General features: G+C 37.6%; 1 protein-coding gene across 1 annotated transcript in view; it reads left to right on the plus strand.

Annotated features, from left to right (window-relative positions):
• The window catches only part of LOC308337840 (ryanodine receptor 2-like), a gene marked incomplete at both ends in the record, with an annotated part of 87,136 nt that overhangs the window by 27,871 nt on the left and 41,291 nt on the right, over positions 1 to 17,974 (plus strand). Inside the window, 3 exons of the mRNA XM_080831379.1 lie at positions 3,738 to 3,812; positions 7,675 to 7,753; positions 10,765 to 10,877. Coding sequence (XP_080687505.1) covers positions 3,738 to 3,812; positions 7,675 to 7,753; positions 10,765 to 10,877 — 267 coding nt within the window. The remainder of the gene's footprint in view (positions 1 to 3,737; positions 3,813 to 7,674; positions 7,754 to 10,764; positions 10,878 to 17,974) is intronic.

Here is a 17,974-nt window from a genome sequence, read left to right on the forward strand (position 1 = left end):
TAGCATTTCTGTACAGAAAAAATGAGAAAAACAGAAAACTTAAAATGTTTAGATAGTATGTGGTTAGTAAATTAGACAGTTTTAAACAGCAGCCATACAAGTGACATGTTAATAAGCCAATATATAACACACACACATGTTTAAAGAATACAGAGCAGAAAAAGAAAACAAAACCCAAACGACAGAAGCACAATACCAATGATTTTTATGTGTGTATAAACGCCTTAAGTTCATCTTAGTCATTGCTGTTATGGTTTTATGTTTTATGCTTTTCTGCTCTTACATTTTAACCTTCTAATAGTAATGCTTCAGATGGAGTTACAGGGATCCAATTTGTCCCACTTCCCACAGAGGATAACAGATGAATACATTACACCCATCGACTGCATATTGTTCTAAATAAACGGAAATGTAGATGCATTTACATCAAAGCTTTTACTTATAATATGGGTCCCCTAATTGGACATCTTTGGCAAGCTAGAGGCATAGGAATGCCTATCAATACTAAATTGCTGTTAAGGTAATTGGTGTAAAGCTTGAGGCTGGTTTAGAATACATAGAGCAGTGTTGCTCAGATTTTGTTTGAGTGTGCTCTGGACTCTCTTATCCATTTACAGCTCCTCAGCTGTTGGTTTTTACACCGTTGTGGATCCTTAACCCTGCCGGTCGTTTCAGGGGGTGAGGGGACCAAACCGACACACAGAATCGAAAACACGTTTTTCACTGTCATTTTCAAAAAGTCAAATTCTGCTTTTTGATAACTGTTGCTTAGCTCCCCAACATCAGAAGTATGGAGAGCGTTTGGAGATGACAGTGAGTAATGTTTTTTGTTGTTGTTGTTGTTGTTTCCCCTAAGAGGGCTGCAGCTCCTTCACATGGACCCCATCTTCTACAGGAGCCCCCGGTCGTCTCACAGAGGCTGACTTCTGGGTCCTGGTACTGCCTGGGACCAACTCACAACCATAATACAGGCTCTAGGAATCCTATGGGCAGGGCTGGGGGGCGGTGGATTGACAGCTGCATTTTTGGGGACAGGTAGGGTCTAAGTCACACTTGGAAATGTGCCTGAGGGACATGTCAATTTCAGGTACTACTTCAGTGGAAAGGATCTGATACTCCATCACATAGTTGGAGACATTAAGAAACATACCATTATTCATACATTAACACTTAAAATTCTCTTAGTTCTCTTAATTCTGTTAGTGTGCAGATATTGGAAGGAAACTACATGAGATCCAGTATATAATTGTTGAGTGAATAAGTAAGTAAGTTTTTTGGAGAAAATGTTGATCCTCAATGCAGAAGAAAATATAATGTGAGCTTGTTATGCATGATACCCTTGGCATCAGGTGTATCCTACTTCTCAGACAGTAGCCTTCCAGTCAATACTTCTGAATGATTAGGACAGAGTGTTTCTTTCCTATAATACTTACTGGAAAAAGCAGGACTAGTTAAAGTATAGATGGCTTTAGTATGAAATGAAAGTGTGTTCACCTTATGTAAAATTTAATTCTTTTTTTCGGTTGATACATTTGAAAGCCCTCCTTACTTTACCCATGTGTTAACAGTTAACACATTAATTTCAAAAAGAAAAAAAAAGCCAAGATTGTCTTTTCCTGTGTATGTTCTTAAAAGGCAGGCCAACCTTGGGCTTCCTGCTCCATGAGCTTGACTGACTCCTATCTAGCTGGTCCTAGCAGGGTTCTCATAGTGTAATATGGTCATATAGCTGAGTGCTTACAGGTGTCGTTTTGGGGGACTAAAGAGAAAATGGACCTTTGTTCCAGGGTCCTGAATTACAACTGCTTGTGATACACCACCCAGCAGTGATGATCTTTTTTTTAATTGAAATTGGTCTAGGGGAGTCCAGCAGTCCACATAAGGCACAATATTGTAGAATCTTGAAGGAATAACCCTCAAAGTGGCTACTAGAAGTTCCCTACAGCAGGAGAAGTCCCTAAATATTTGCTCACTTCAAATAAAGCCAGGAGCACGCCAAATTTAACAAAAAAATTAACATGACAAAATAAAAATCACAGAAAAGAACCAAGGTGACTCTTTGGATGATTCTCACATACACTTTTTTTTTTTTTTTTTTGAGAAATGTTTGTTGAATGAACAGCTTACCAATCTGCTCGAGTGGAAATTACACATTTTTTTCTGATTCAGAACCAGTTAGACAGTATCTTTTAAAATGACAAGTTGGAGGAAGAGTGGTCCAGACCCTGTGACAGAAATTGTATTCACTTTGTGTTAATAGTGCTCTCTTAAGTAATGAAGTTGATTTAGTGTGGATTATCTGCATACTTTTACGGGAGTTCTGTTAAAACTAAATCTGTGGCATTGATTTGTATTTAAGTAGTGAGGAAATCTATAGTGTAGATATCTGTAATTGTCTAAATGTGTAACATCTATAGTTGAAAGAAAATTCAGATACCATGACACTGTGTATCTGTTTTAGCTTAACCAGTTTGAATATTTACATATGTGTGTACATGTGTACACATGCACATGTATGTGTGTACACACATACATACACAGTGTGTGTATGTGAACTCTGTAGGCAATCTTTAGAGTGAAAGGAGCACTTGCCACTTTTGGGTTAAATCTAAGGCCTTGTCCTGCATTTCTGAAAAATCTTGTTTTGATTGGTCTGACTGTCCAGTATTGTTCAAATTCATCAGTATTTTAAGGCTTTGGAGCCCACATCTGGTATGAAAAGGTAAACTCCTATCAAAGTGATCCAAATCAGACAAAGTGAATAAAATTATCCTTAGCCACACTGAATAGAACATGTTATTTAAAAAAATGAAAGTACTTTTTAAAGAGGGCCTTGTTCTGAGGAGGAATGTGATTTTGCAAAGTAGATTTTTCTCTTTTACTCTCAGTATATGAGAAAAGTGATTCTCCTTTTTTTAAAAACAGTTTTTCTTATTGGAATACCTTTCCATACCTGTTGTAAGAATGGTTTTGAGGTCTTTTACATGTAATATGTAAAAGACCTCAAAATGTAACATGTAACATGTAAATAAAGTTATTAGAAATTTATGTAAATAAAATTATTTTTAGAAATTGTATGGAACAATAGGGAGGGGGATATCTTGAGTGAAAAGAGGTATAGTAGTATTAGATATTAATGTGTTTTCTTCACTTCTTAAAGTATACACAGTTTAGTATCCTCACTCTTTATGCTAAACTCTCCTGGTGATTTCTAAGCATGCTAAAATTTGAGAAGCCTTCCTCAATTTCATATAAAAAATGTGAACTCTTTTTAAAAAACAGTTGAAGGGCATGAAAAAATTTTAAACCAACAGATGATTTGATCAAAACTGTGTTTTAGGAAGAGTCATTCATTGAACAGATATTTATCCTTATTGTATGCCAGGCATTTTGCTAGGAACCTGGAGGGGGGGCGATGGTGAATAAAGTACCATAGTCCCTACCCGATGCAGATCACACTATGATGGGAAATAGAGATAATAAATAACTATGAATAAATGATTACAAATTATGCCAAAGTCAAGTTCATTCTTTGAGGACTGGATCAACTGCCGACTCACAGAGATTTTCTTGGTAGCCTCATTCCAATTTAAATATTCTTTGATAGAACTTTGCTTAGTTTTACTTAGTTCTTTCCTATTAAATTTTCCTTGATAACAAGAGAGTATCTTAATGACTTAGTTACGATTACTCTTTTTTTTTTTTTTTCTTGTCGACCCTTTCTTTTTTTCTCACAGACTGCTCAAGGTGGTGGTCATCGGACACTCCTCTATGGACATGCCATATTGCTCCGCCATTCCTACAGTGGCATGGTGAGTAAGCATGTTGGTATCCTCTCTCAGGGGGTCCGTTGAGACATAAATCATCAGGAGACATTGGTAATAGCTTTTCTAGGGATGTATTAATGAGTTCTGTAATTGTATGTGTTCTTTAATATCTTTGTACCCAGTTTAATTTTCTCATTTATAAAATAAATGAGAGCTTTGATGATAATTAAATTAAATGATATTAAATTAAATTAAATTAAATGATAATTAAATGATAGCTTTGATGACCTGTAAAGTCCTTCAATTGTATCATTTGTGACTCCTGTTTTTTAGTCTCTTTTAATAGACTGGTTTTAGGAGGAGGGAGGCATAAGAGTTAAGAAGTATTTCTCAGTTCTGATTATTTTTAAATGGTTCATTTATTAGAAAATTAACTCATATGATTAAAGAAACAGATAAGATTAAAAAAGCTGTATCCACATGGGTTATCCTTATACGTATAGATACCCATACACATTTCCATCTGTCTATGTAGGTATATGTTTGTGCACTTCTGTATATTTTTATGTTATGTAAAATGATACATTTCATTTATTTTATAATATATATAAAAGTTTCATTCTATTCCTTTAAAAGGTTTATTAAGTTATAAAAACAGCACATACTCATTTTATGAAAGTTGGAAATTACAGAAGACACAGTTCTTCACGTCATCTTAATGAGAGAAAGTGTGGAGACTTCTAACAAATTGTAATCTTTTCTAAGAATTTTTTTACGTAATTGAGATCTTACTGCATAACCAAACTTATATCCTGATTTTTAAAACATACTGTTTTAGCATAAGCATTTTCTACATCATTTAAACTTTTCATCAGTATAATTTTTGGAATACATGAGGGTCCAACCTTTGGAAGTAAAATATAATTGATTATTCCTTTTAGGAAGGAGATAATTCCGGTATTATTTAAATCAGAACAGGTGACTAAGCATAATAACCTCAGTATCAATACTGAAAACATAAAAAATTATCAGTATTAATCACAAATACCAGTGTGAACATCTGACTTAAAGTTCTAGTTAATTCAAAAGTATAGGAAGAGAAGTATAGGAAAAGTATAGATATGATTTTAATGATGCCTTAATAATATCATTTCTATTAGTGTGCTTCATCATATAAATAGAATCAAATAAGAAAAATAGCAATTATCTTAACAGGCGCTGAGAAAGGATTTATTAAAACTCAACATCCATTTCTAATAAAACTAAGCATTGATTAATTTCTCAGTGATAAAGAAAATATAAATGTCAAATCAGTAATCAACATCAATCTTAATTGTCAACACTGAAGTGATTCTTGACAAAACTAACTCAAAAAAATAAACAAAACCAAAAATATCTCTTCGACATTGTTCCAGAAATCTTGGCTGACACAGCAAGATACGAAATAAAATTAAGGCATGTACTCTAGTAAAGTGGCTGGATAGTAGATAAATATGTAAATACAGTTGCGTAGAGCAATCGTGCATTAAAAATTCATGGAAAGAATTCTGTTTCTAATACCAGTCAAAACACAAAAACAGTATGAAATAATAAACACAAGGGGCTGTTTTAAGAAAAGTACCCTCTGTACGTATTGGGTTAGGAGCCTGGACTTGGTCAGTAGATCTAGGTTTAGGCTCACTTTCCTATATGTTGTTCAGCCTTGGAGACCATGCTGAACTTCTTTAAGTCTGTAATTGCATTTTAATATTTTATTCATTTAAATGTTATTTAGCACCTACTGTGTGCTAGGGACTGTTCAAGATGCTGTATATTGTTGTGAAGAAGATCATGTCCTTGTCCTCGTGGAACTGAATGAACGTTTAGTGGAATAATTACGGTACTTACCTCATAGTTGTTGTGAACATTATTGGATGAGAAAATGTGTGTTAATAGTCACAGTACCTAGTACTGTAATATTATTGCAAGATATCATAGAAGACTTTAATAGGATAAAAGCAGACATTTCATATGTTTACATCTAAAGTCTGTAAATCTCAGGCAGCCTTTCTCAAGGTCAGACTCACATTCCTACACTGGCTAAGAACATGTTTGGGGACCCTCAAAGTATCTTTAATATAACCTTAGGAGCCAGTGATTTGCCATCGAGGTACAGAAATTGGAATCTCCAGATGAATTTGATTTATATCCCAATGGCACTGACTTTCATTTAATATGTCAGCACATCTGTCTCCTGATTGGTTCATCTCCTCCCTTCTCACACTCAGACACCCACTGAGGTGGATGGACCAGTTTTCCAGTAAGACTCTTCTAGAATTTGCATTATTTGTCCAATGACTCTGGGAGATCTGGGCTTGCTCGGTGCCTGGAATTGGCTCTGAGTACTCTTTGCAGGGCTCCTGTTTTTGCTGACAGCGCACTCGTTTGCTGTGGATGGTAGTGTATCTTGAGCTCATGCTATATTCATCCTTGTGTCCTCATTCTTTTTTTTTTCTTCCTTCATTGCCTAGTCTTATTTTTTTAATTAAAATTTTTTTATTAACATGTATCATTTGTTTCTGGGGTACATTTCTGTGACTCATCAGTTTTATACAACACACAGCACTCACCACAACACATACGCTCCCCAGTGTCCATCACCCAGCCACCCTGTCCCCACTGCCCTCCCCTTCAGCAATCCTGTTTGTTTCTTGAGATTAAGAGTCTCTTATGGTTCATCTCCCTCTCTGATTTCATCTTACTTCATTTTTTCCCCTCTTCCCCTATGATCCTCTTCCTTGTTTCTTAAATTCCACATTTCAGTGAGATCATCTGATAATTGTCTTTTTCTTATTGACTTATTTCACTTAGCGTAATACCCTCTAGTTCCATCCACATCATTGCAAATGGCAAGAGTTCTTTTTTGATGGCTGAATAGTATTCCACCATATGCGTGTGTGTGTGTGTGTGTGTGTGTGTGTGTGTGATATATCACATCTTTTTTATCTGTTTCATCCATTTGTCCTTTGAAGGGCATCTCGGCTCCTCAGTTTGGTTGTTGTGGACATTGCTGCTTCTTTTCACTACATCTGTATCTTTGGGGTAAATACCCAGTAGTGCAATTGCTGGGTCGTAGGGTAGCTCTATTTTTAACATCTTGAGGAACCTCCATACTGTTTTCCAGAGTGGCTGTGCCAGCCTGCATTCCCACCAACAGTTTAAGAGGGTTCCCCTTTCTTCATTTCCTCACCAGCTTGTGTCCTCATTCTTATACCAGTTAACAAGGTTTTTGAGGTTGGAATGGGGTTAAGGGAGTTGGACTGACTTATCCTAAACTTCATGTCCAACAATGTACAGTTAAGGAAACTGAAGGAGGAGGGGGAGATGTAAGGAGATGATGGTGTTGCAAGAACTGAACTGTTCTTGGGGAAACCCACACACAGGCACACCGGAGAGAACCTCACTGTAGTGAGGTCATATGCTGCACAACAAAATAAATTCCAGATGGATTTCAGAGAGTTAAGATTTTAAAAATGAAAATGAAACTAGAAGATGAGAGTGAATTGTTTTCAAATTTCTGGTGGGAAGGAAGATTTCCAACTGTCAGATCAGGTTGTATTTCTGCTTAGGATCATGAATATCTCATACAGCGAGAGATGTACAGACATATCCCCAGTTAGGTGTCGTCTTCTACCGACAGAACACATTTCCTCAGTTGTTCATGAGTGGGGGGGAAAAAGCGCATCTCCTACTGAATGTTGTGTAAGTGTTGTTCCACCTCCTGATGAAGAACCTGGGTTTTGCACAGAAGCGTCCAGATGTGAAGGAGAAGACTGATAGAGCAGAGATTTACTGGTAGCAAACTCAGAATTAGATCCCCGCGGGACTAAAAATGCTCAGTGACAATGACTGATTCTATATCTTCTAGTATCTGTGCTGCCTGTCCACCTCCCGGTCTTCAACTGATAAACTGGCCTTTGATGTTGGCTTGCAAGAGGACACAACAGGTGAGCACCTTGTTCCCGGAAGAGGCTGCGTTCCAAGAGAACGTGGAAGGGATGGGACTGGAAGAAGTCCTAAGACACAGAGATACGGTAGATAAATGTTCTTATGGTTGGAGTCAGGAAGACAAAAATGAATGCCTTTCTAAGGAAAGTTTTTAGTAGAAGGAGGAAGTGTATGTTGTTCCTGTTAGTTTGTTATTGCCACGTAATTAGCTGGATATTTAAACTGTATCTCAGACCTTATTCTTTTTAGGGATTTGGCTAGAAAAACCATACTTATTACCCAATTTACTGGCTGTTAACTGTATTAGTGTTCACTGATTTGTTCGTGAAATAGCCTGCAAATCTCTTTTATCTTTTATCTTAAAAATAGTTTGTCTAAAAAATGAAACATACTTAATATCAGCGTTGAAACAAAAAAGAAAATGAAAGTGCTTCATTTCTGTGTCCAGAGGGCTACAGATCTGTCTGAATACACATGTATTTTTATATTTCAAACCAAAATGTATACATAAACACATTTATCCTTTCAGAAAATCAAAATAGGAGGACAGAGACCCTAGTTTTTATTCTGTTACATTTTATACAGCTATGTTCAATGTGATTATTTAATCTTTTACAGTGAGCATGCATGACTTTTAGAATTAAAAATAAGTAAAAGACCAAGTAGAAATAAAAAAGAGGGCAATAGACCAACTCTTATTAAGTAGTTCCTTTCAGAGGTGGGATCAAGCTTTGCCCCCACATCTACCCCCTATTTGTATTTTAAAAAATACTTTCCCAGAGGAGCCTGGGTGGTTCAGTCAGTTAAGGATCTACCTTTCGCTCAGGTCTGCCTTTGGTTCAGGTTGTGATACAGCGGTCCTGGGATCAAGTCCTACATTGGGCTCCCTGCTCAGCTGGGAGCCTGCTTCTCCCTCTCCCTCTGCCTCCCCCACCCCAACTCATGCTTTCTCTTGCTTTCTCTCTCTCTCTCAAGTAAATAAAGTCTTTAAAAAATACTTTCTTGTACTCTAAAGTTTTTGGACAACAAATGGATAAAAACAAAGTAATAGTTACCAACCTAATTAACTCTTAAGAAACCAGTACATCACTATGCATGAAAATTCCAGAATTCTAGACACCAAAAAGATAAGTACTATTTTCTTTTTCTCTTTTTTTAAGATTTTATTTATTTATTTTAGAGGGAGGGAGAGTGGCGGAGGGGCAGAGGGCAAGGGAGAAGCCGACTCCCCACTGAGTGCAGAGCCCCTCATGGGGCTCATCCTAGGACCATGAGATCACGACCTGAGCTGAACCCAAGAGTCAGCCACTTAACCAACTGAGCCACCCAGGCTCCCCCAGATAAATACTGTTTTTGGTTTTTATTTCATTTTATAGAAGCTCAGTTATTCCTCTGTGTCTTTGCTCATTGTTAAAAAAAATGTTCTCTTTTGATATCCTTCAGCAGCAGTTACATGAAAAAGTCTTCAGTTCTTTCTCAAAAGGAGTAAAGAACATGCATGATCTAGAATTTGTTTTCATACACTGAGATGATTATATAAGTCAAAACAACAAAATGAGGTAGTCCCTCTGCCTACGTCTGATCCCCTTATGCTACTATTTTCCCCATAGCTTTTTACTGCATCTGAATTGCTGCATTATTATTATTTATTATTTCTTATGTGCTTTGATTAGAATTAAACTCCTAAAGCAGATGATTTTTTCTTCCTTGTTTATCGATGCATCCCCAGCTACTAAAGCAATGATTGACAAATAGCGGGTGCTTTATAATTGTTTGAGTGAATGAATGAAAACTCCCTGCAACTCTAAAAATGTGAATTGAATGAATAATGAGTCCTGTAAGGTGACATTCAGGTAGGACTGTGGTTTGTCTAAGAAAAGCATCTCAGGGTTCATTACAGACTGGCTGTAAGAATGCTTGAGAAATGTTACTGGATGATTAATTTACCCGTTTATGCAAATTGAATTTTTATTTAGTGCCTGTAGTATGCTAGTAGGAGCTGGGGAAACCCCAATGAACGAAACACATGATGTTCCTGCTGTTACGGAACTTATATTCTGGCATTGGGGAATTAGCAAAGAAGAAAAAAGCAAGTATTATGGAAAAACAATAAAGCTGGTGAAAGGGATGGAGTAAGTATTAGATAACAGATACCACCGAAAAACTATTCTCATTTTTGGATAGAGCTTGCGTTTAAATTCTAAAAGGAACTATAAACAGGTTGAAGAATTGTTTATATAAATTTATACTGTAGCTAATGGGCCTGGAGAATGAATTGTTATGTGGCTCATGAGGCTTATGCTTGACTAGTTCTAGAAGAAATGATTTGATTTAATGTGTACCCAGTTATTTTTATAATGTATCCTTCTATAGTAGGATTCTTTTATATAATTTTACCCTGAGTTTAGTGGAAACTACCACCTTTTAAAATAAAGAATAACAACAAGGCACAGAATAGTAAAATTTCAGTGACAACACTGCATCTATTTTTAATCTGTATCCCCCCCAAGTACAGAGTTTTACAATTGATATAACACAACGGTTGCATTACAACACCCCAAGTCCTTTTGAAAATCATGTGCCAGAAAACTAGATATTTGTACAGAGAGCAATGAACATGTGATTATGTAAAGAATGCAGGACGTTCAGCATGACTGGTAAATTTGGCCTTATGGTAGCATAAATAGCTTTTTAAGCAATTCTTAGTAGAGGGGAGAGACACCAAACCTCACTTTGCAAAATGCCACAGCGGGGTTCCATGAGAAGAATCTTTGCATTTCAGTATGTCTTTATTCTGAGTTAATTTGGCCTAAGTCTTTTGATTCTCGTGGTCTGCAAGATGAACTTACAGTCAATTTCAAACTTCGGGAAGCTGTGGGAAGGATGGTTTTATTTATTTGTCAGGAGACTGATTTGGAAGCCTTATTTTATTTCCCTCTTTCATTTTGGAGCTGCTGGCAAGAAAGATTGATTTTATAGTGAGAGGTGCCTCTTTGTGTTTATCCTGCAGGGGAGGCTTGCTGGTGGACCATTCATCCCGCCTCCAAGCAGCGGTCGGAAGGAGAAAAGGTTCGAGTCGGAGATGACCTCATCTTGGTCAGTGTGTCCTCTGAGCGGTACCTGGTAAGTGGGCCCATGCAGTCATGTGTTTGGTGGTGGGATCAAGCGCAGGCCAATCCAGCTTTCTCTGTAGACTGCAAATGTTCTAGGGAAGTTACTTAGAAATAAGCCCATACCTCTTCTTGACGAGTGACAAATAACTCCCTAAGTAGGGGAATAATGTGACCTTCGTGCAAGTGTGGTTTCCCAGGTTTAGGCTTCTCTGGTACCGTTAGCTTGTGTGTATGTGAACCTGAGAGCACCTGTTCTTAGATTATTGTACTAATGGCATGGAAATGCGGTCTAATCAGGAATTCAAAATTCCGTGGACCTTATTTTGTGCCCAGTGAAGAAGGCTCTATTAATGAGGTTGTAAGTACCAATTTTGACATCTATGAAAGCAGGTTGTTGTACGAGAAGCTCGTGCCTGTCGAGAAAGGAGAAATGGACACCATGAAAATGAGTTCCCCTCTCTCATCCACACGACATTGTTTCAGAGGGCAGGGGTTAGCAATGGGAGAAGGGAAAAAGAAGGTCATATTTCATCTTCGGAAGTGTATTTTATTTCTGTGGCGAGGCCTGATATATTTGACTTAAGCTATTTAGTGAACTGTATTTTTGCTAAAGAATAATCCTGTACCAAAGTTTGCAGAAGGGTGAAATCAATGAGAGTATGAAGGATGCCAGTGCAAAATATTCTTTTTATTTTAAGGTTGAAAAAGTAATTAGACAAACAGGAGCACTTGACTGGCTCAGTCAGTAGAGCATGTGACTCTTGATCTTGGGGTTGTGAGTTCAAACCCCACTTTGGGTGTAGAGATTACTTAAATCTTTAAAAAAAAAAAAAAAAGAAAGTGAACAGGTATAAATGGGGGTGGTATAAACTTTACATGACTATTTCTATAAAAAAATTCCAAACACCATAGTGGATGATAATTGAAATAAAAATCAGAAGTAAAACATTGTTTCAGTTAAGCACAGACTGATTTATAGAAAGTGTATTCCGACTGGCATAAATCAGAATATTATTTGTGTGTAATGAATTTAGGATTAAGTAGGTAGTTGGTACCCCCTGCTCCATGAATATGGGAGTTCGAGTGGGTTTGGGGTATTGGAAGTCACTTTCGCTGACCAACCCATTTAGTTCCAATTTTGAGAGAAGAACAGTTTTGTTTTACTTGCTTTGTGGAAAGAGGTAATAAGACAGGGAAATGATGGAACAGTGTTCTTGTAAATCACAGGGAGTATTAAATTAAATGGAACAGCTAACATTGCCTCGCTAAAGGGAGGCCTGGAGCGTTTCTCTCCTTTTGTCTCTTAACCAATGGAGGTAGAAATAGGCACCCTCCACAGTTCTAGGATAAGTGTGTCAGCTTGTCAAATAAGCATTTATTAAGCCCTTGCTGTGTGCATATGCTGTGCATTAAGGTGCTGTATGTCTTGATCAGGAGATAGACATTTTGAGTTGTAGTTTTATATGGAAACCAATAACAGCTAAAAATAGTCCATGAATACTTTTAAAGATCTACAGATCTTATTTTGATTTTGGCCTAACCATGCATGTTTTTTGCCGTACGACTTGTACTTTCCACTGAAGGAGTAGAAAATGGGCAATCTCGCCAGGGCTGCGGTTTCTCGAATCAATTCTGCTACCACTTTTCGGAGAGAGGCGTGTAATTGCCTGAATTCTGGCTTTCTCACTTGCAACATGATGATGATTATACTTAACACGAGGTTCCTGGGATGAAGCAATGAGATAATGAATTTGAATATGGTTTGATTGAAAAAGCACTATACAAATAAGACCAATAATCCTAATGCATGAGGTTCACCTTCTCTTGCCTTTAGAAATCAATAAACCTCATGATTAATGAAATTCACAAGTTATGTTTGAGATACCTTTTAGCCCCCCCCTTTTTTTTTTTAAGATATTTTATTTATTTATTTGACAGAGATCACAACTAGGCAGAGAGGCAGGCAGAGAGAGAGAGGGGGAAGCAGGCTCCCCGCCGAGCAGAAAGCCCGATGTAGGGCTCGATCCCAGGACCCTGAGATCATGACCTGAGCTGAAGGCAGAGGCTTTAACCCACTGAGCCACTCAGGCGCCCCCCCTTTAAGCCCTTTTATGCAAGTTCCTCTTCTGGTAACCTCTTTGAGAGCTACATGGTGGCCAACCAGACTGTTAAGATTTCTCTTTCATTGGGTAATAGACTCAGTGCTTCTAGTGCTCATCTCTGAGCACCTAGCATGTTGTAGAAACCACGGGAAGGACCAAGGGCACATTGTGTGTGGTTATTACCGTCAAAGAATTAGTGGAAAAAATGAACCAAACACCTAGGGAAATGTATGAGAATACTACAAAGGCAGTAAGTATGTGTTACTGTTTAGGTTATGGGTATAGGATACAGAGATGGTTAATTATAATTTCATGTTGCCACTGTGGTTGATTAGAAGGATCTAGAGAAAGTACATACAGGCAAGAAGTGACAGAGTAGAAGGTCTTTGGAATATGACAGTTCGAATAATCCACATACAACTGGATAACTAAAATTGGGTTGTGTGTCTATATATTTTGTTTGTTGGTGTAAATATGAGCCTGGGCCAATCACATAACTTTGCAAAACCCTCAGCTTCTTCATCTGTAGTAAGGTGATGGTAAATCTAGCTCATAGGGGTGTTAAGAGGATTAAATGCTTTGATCCAAGCAAGACTTGTAGCTCTGTGAATGGTACATGTAAGAATTGCTTATGAGTTGCCACCACTGTTTACCTGGAAGGTTTGTACATGAGAAACGTTAAGGAAAAGGCAGATACTTAACCAGAAGAGAAAATCAGAAAGGGAGCAATGAAGGGAGTAGGGTAGCTGATTTTAAATAAAGCCTTGTCCTGGAAAGCCAGGTTCACATTCTGAGAAGTCGTTGATGTCTTTCAAAGGAAATAAGTTAAGAATTTTGGCTGAAAAACACAGGCCTTATAACCAACTACTCTAAATAAACACTTCTGGTCATTGATTTTATGACTTTTAGTCATTGGTGTCCATTGACCTTTGATCTGTTTTTCATCCACCAACAGTGATGAGCTGAGGTTAAACCATTGAAATGTGCATTTGGACTATAGCTCATAACTGTTGGGGTGGTAACTGGGTTAAAATGGACTGACTGTAAGCGACTGATTTGCAGCCTGTGCTCTGCAGAGGTGCCTCATGGACGGGAGAGGGCGCTGTGTTGGGCACCGGGAGCCCCCAGGCTCCGTCCTCCTCTGCTTTACAAGTTGGACCTCTCCACATGATTTCCCAGGAATAAAGGGCCTTTTTTCTAGAGATGGTTGTAAACCGTTCATCCAAATACTGTCCTTTCTTATCTGGCTATTTCGTATTCTAATATGGAATGATATCTTAATCCCCTTTTTAGGGATATCCAAGAGGAAAAAGAAATTCCTTTGCTCCCATTGGACTACTTGTCTTTTCAAGAAGACTTGGGCAAAGCAGCTTAAATATAAGAGAAATAGACAATTTAAAATAGAGAAAACATGGTCAAGTAGGTATTGCTGACTGTGAATCTATTTCAAACTAAACAACACAAGGTAAAGCATACAAAACGAGCTTTACTGGTTTAGAAAGATGTAAAATCCGCCTGGTACGCACAGAAGTCTTCAGTCCATGGATTAGATTGCCTGCTTGGAAACGTTGATTTTTGACTAATTTTTTCTTAATTAGGTCACCTATAGAAATAGGGGTTTTTTGTTTGTTTTTAAGATCCATGAAAACATTGTCAAAGAAAGTCTGAAAGTAAGTTAGGAAGAACAGAACCCCACAATCTAAAGAGTGATGACAGATGCTTGAAGAAGACTCTTTTGGGCTTCCTAAGAACTTCGCTACCTCTCCCCCACCCCATCTCTGAATTTCTGATAAGAGATGCTAGGTATTTTGATGGTAGAAAAAGTTGCTGAATTGCCTCAAGTTGCATAAAAATATCGATAGCTAAGAAGGACCATGACCATAAATATTTCCAAGCTAATGATGGTATCAACCAGTGCATTATGTATTTATTTACTGTGAGCCTTTTCCTTTTTTTCTCTCTGGGGCTCAGGTGATGGAAGCGTAGAATATTACACGTGGGAAGAGTGTCTGTTCTGTACTCCTCATTTTTTTATCAGAAGAAAACAAATGAAGCCTGTGGGGTGATATGTCTTGCTTACTTCTGTTCCCTGTCACTGGATGGTAATTTATCCAGAATGTTGCTCACTGGGGCCCAAGTGCCTGACGCTTAGAGAAATAGATGTGTTGAACGAATGCATCTGATAAGGGTTGAATTCAGATAGTCTGAAGAAATTTTTGTGCCGAAGACTTCTTGAGCAACCTGAGAAAGCCTATTGACCGCTTGTCTTCGTAAGGTTTTATTTTTTATTTTATTTTTTAAAATCTTTTATTGTGTTATGTCAGTCACCCTGTAATAATATACATCATCGGTTTTTGTTTTTGTTTTTTGACATCATTAGTTTTTGATGCAGTGTTCCAAGATTGTAAGGTTTAAAAATGCACAAAATAGATGCACAGGGTTACAAAGAAAACCAAAAGTTACCAAAGTGGAGTTCTGGTTATTTAGAATATCCTGTTTCTGAGATTTTGTGCTTTGATCATAGAATGTCCTGTTCCTCAAAACACCATTCTGGGGCCACAGCAGCCTTGGTTGCCCCCACTTCCTGATTTCAAATCTGCGTTTATTGACAAGATCCTCTACCAATTCCTGTGGGTATTAGTTCTTGAGAGTCACTAACAGAAAGGTCAAGGTGACCTTTGCTAATGGGTTGATGCTCCCATAGTATGTACATTCTAGAGGAGTTACGTGTTTCAGCCTAAGGCTCACTTTGCTTTCAGCCTTGGCCAACATCTCTTTTGCTTTAAGGAGGACTTCCTTTTAGTCATTGAAATTGTTACCGCATTCTGAGTATTTAATGCGACAGGCCTGACCCGATGTTGTTCTTCCTCAGACTTCCCTTTGCTGTTTAAGCAGCAAAGTGAATTAGAAGCATCCAAAACAATTAGGCCTGGAGAATATTTTCTTGAGAAGAGTGAGCATTATCTAGATAAGCTTATGCAGTGTGATATGAACTTGAAATTTTTTTGGACTTTCTCTGACTGAAATTTTCATATTTTTATGATCCTCTCATATGTAGTATTTATCTCTTGGCTTAGGTAGGATTTGAAAATTGCATCTTAACCCACCTTCCACCCCCATTATTTTCCCACAGCAGTGGCTCCTTATTTTGTGAAGTACAGGTCCTTGTACCTGACTTCTCTGCAGATCCGTCTCTCACTGTGTTCTGAGCATATGCTCTGAGCCCCACAGGTGAAGCTCTCTACTTGATGTTCCCATATCTCTCCCTCTATCAGAGCATCTTGGAGGGCTAGAGTGGTCCAGGCCACTTTCCATTATGATGTTTCTGGTATATTAAAAATGAAAATCTCTAAGCTGGTTGACAAAATGTAAATTGTCTCATAAAAATTTTGGCACATTTTAAATATTTCTACTTAGCCCCTTAACATTATTAATACACATTCCCAAATCCAGTGTATGTACAAACTTACTTGGGGACGACATCTCTAAATACCAGACCACACAGTCCTACTGACCCCTCAAAGCCTTCATCCCAACAGAAATACTTTATCTCTGGTGCAGATGTTGCCTGTCCTCAAGGTTCTGTGTGACAAACCATGTTCACGTTAGGTTGGCTAAAGTGTTCTCTTTTCTCCATTCCTGTAGCACTTTGATGACATTTCACCTAATATTTTTAAAAAATGCTGACTTGTAGCATTTTGCCTATGTATTTTACCTTCCCTTCCCTATGACAAGCAGCCTCAGGGTCCAGAGAAGGTGTTCCCTTACTATTTAACACAGGCTTCATACACAACATATTAGTGAAACATGGTGAATTAACAAATGATGGTAACCTATTTATTATCATGTGGTATGAGCTTTCACTTGAATTCAAAAGTAAAAATATAAGCATTGTTATTTTGAATTGTCTTGTTATGGTTTGGGAAAATCCATATGGATGTGTGTGTGTGTGTGTGTGTGTGTGTGCTGTTATTTTAACTCAGATCATTGAAATAGGAATACTTATAGAACAACTTCAGAAATTTTTTTGGTTTGTACTACTTAGATTCTAAAGGTTTGGTTGGCTTCTCTACATACTTGCTTAGTGAACAACACTGCTTAATGTGGGTATACAGTCGTGAACCTGTTTCTAATAGCTTATGAGATGGGGAAGAAAAATGCACAGAGCAGTTACATCGTGTGATGATTGCTTTGAAGGAACTTGTATTTTTCTTGGTTGCGGAAGCAGAGCACATACGACTTATTTGTAAACAGTTAAATAATATTAATATTGAGGAAGAATTGAATAACCAAATTCTCAGCTGGGATTTTGTGGCAGTGGGACAGGCTGAGGCTAAGGGGTTGTAAACAGGCTCATCTCCTTGAGAGGAGAAGGGGGTCAGAGCAAGTGGTTGCTAAATCTGATGCATCAACTGGTAAACTTTTAATTTTACTGATTAGAAAGATTATTGATAAGATGGATGTATATATGTCAAAGGTCAAAACTTCCTTTGGTTTTGTTCCTAAGAGAAAGATGATGAAATACCTATTTTTGCTAGTGACTTGAGAATGGTATGCTTAGGCAAAAGAATGTTAGGGTCTTGAACAACCTGTGGAGCATGTAAGTGTGACTGTAATCGCTCTTCATCTAACCCAGAGGGTCAGATTTCAGTGGAAATTTTAGTACAGTTAAAGACTTTAAAAGCTTGGGCTGTCATCAGCTTTGGAGAGGTGTTGCAGAAACATTACAGGAATATTGGTGGTGTTTGCTGAGACGACTCTAAGGAAAAAGTGGTTGTTTTGTGTCTATTTGAAATTCTAGAGGCAGTGAAGTAGTGATTAGTAAAATGAGCAACACATATTTGGCTGTACTTGTAATTTTGTTTTTCTTTACTAATCATTTGATAACTCATATATGATGGCGCTCAGGGATAAGAAATATGTTATTATTTTAGCACATTTCTACTTTTAAGAAGGAAAATCTGAAATTTGTAATATCTGAATTTTGGATTCAGTGCCCCGGTTT

Source organism: Martes martes (genome assembly GCF_963455335.1).
Source record: "Martes martes genome assembly, contig: scaffold_202, whole genome shotgun sequence".
Taxonomy (NCBI): Eukaryota; Metazoa; Chordata; class Mammalia; order Carnivora; family Mustelidae; genus Martes; species Martes martes.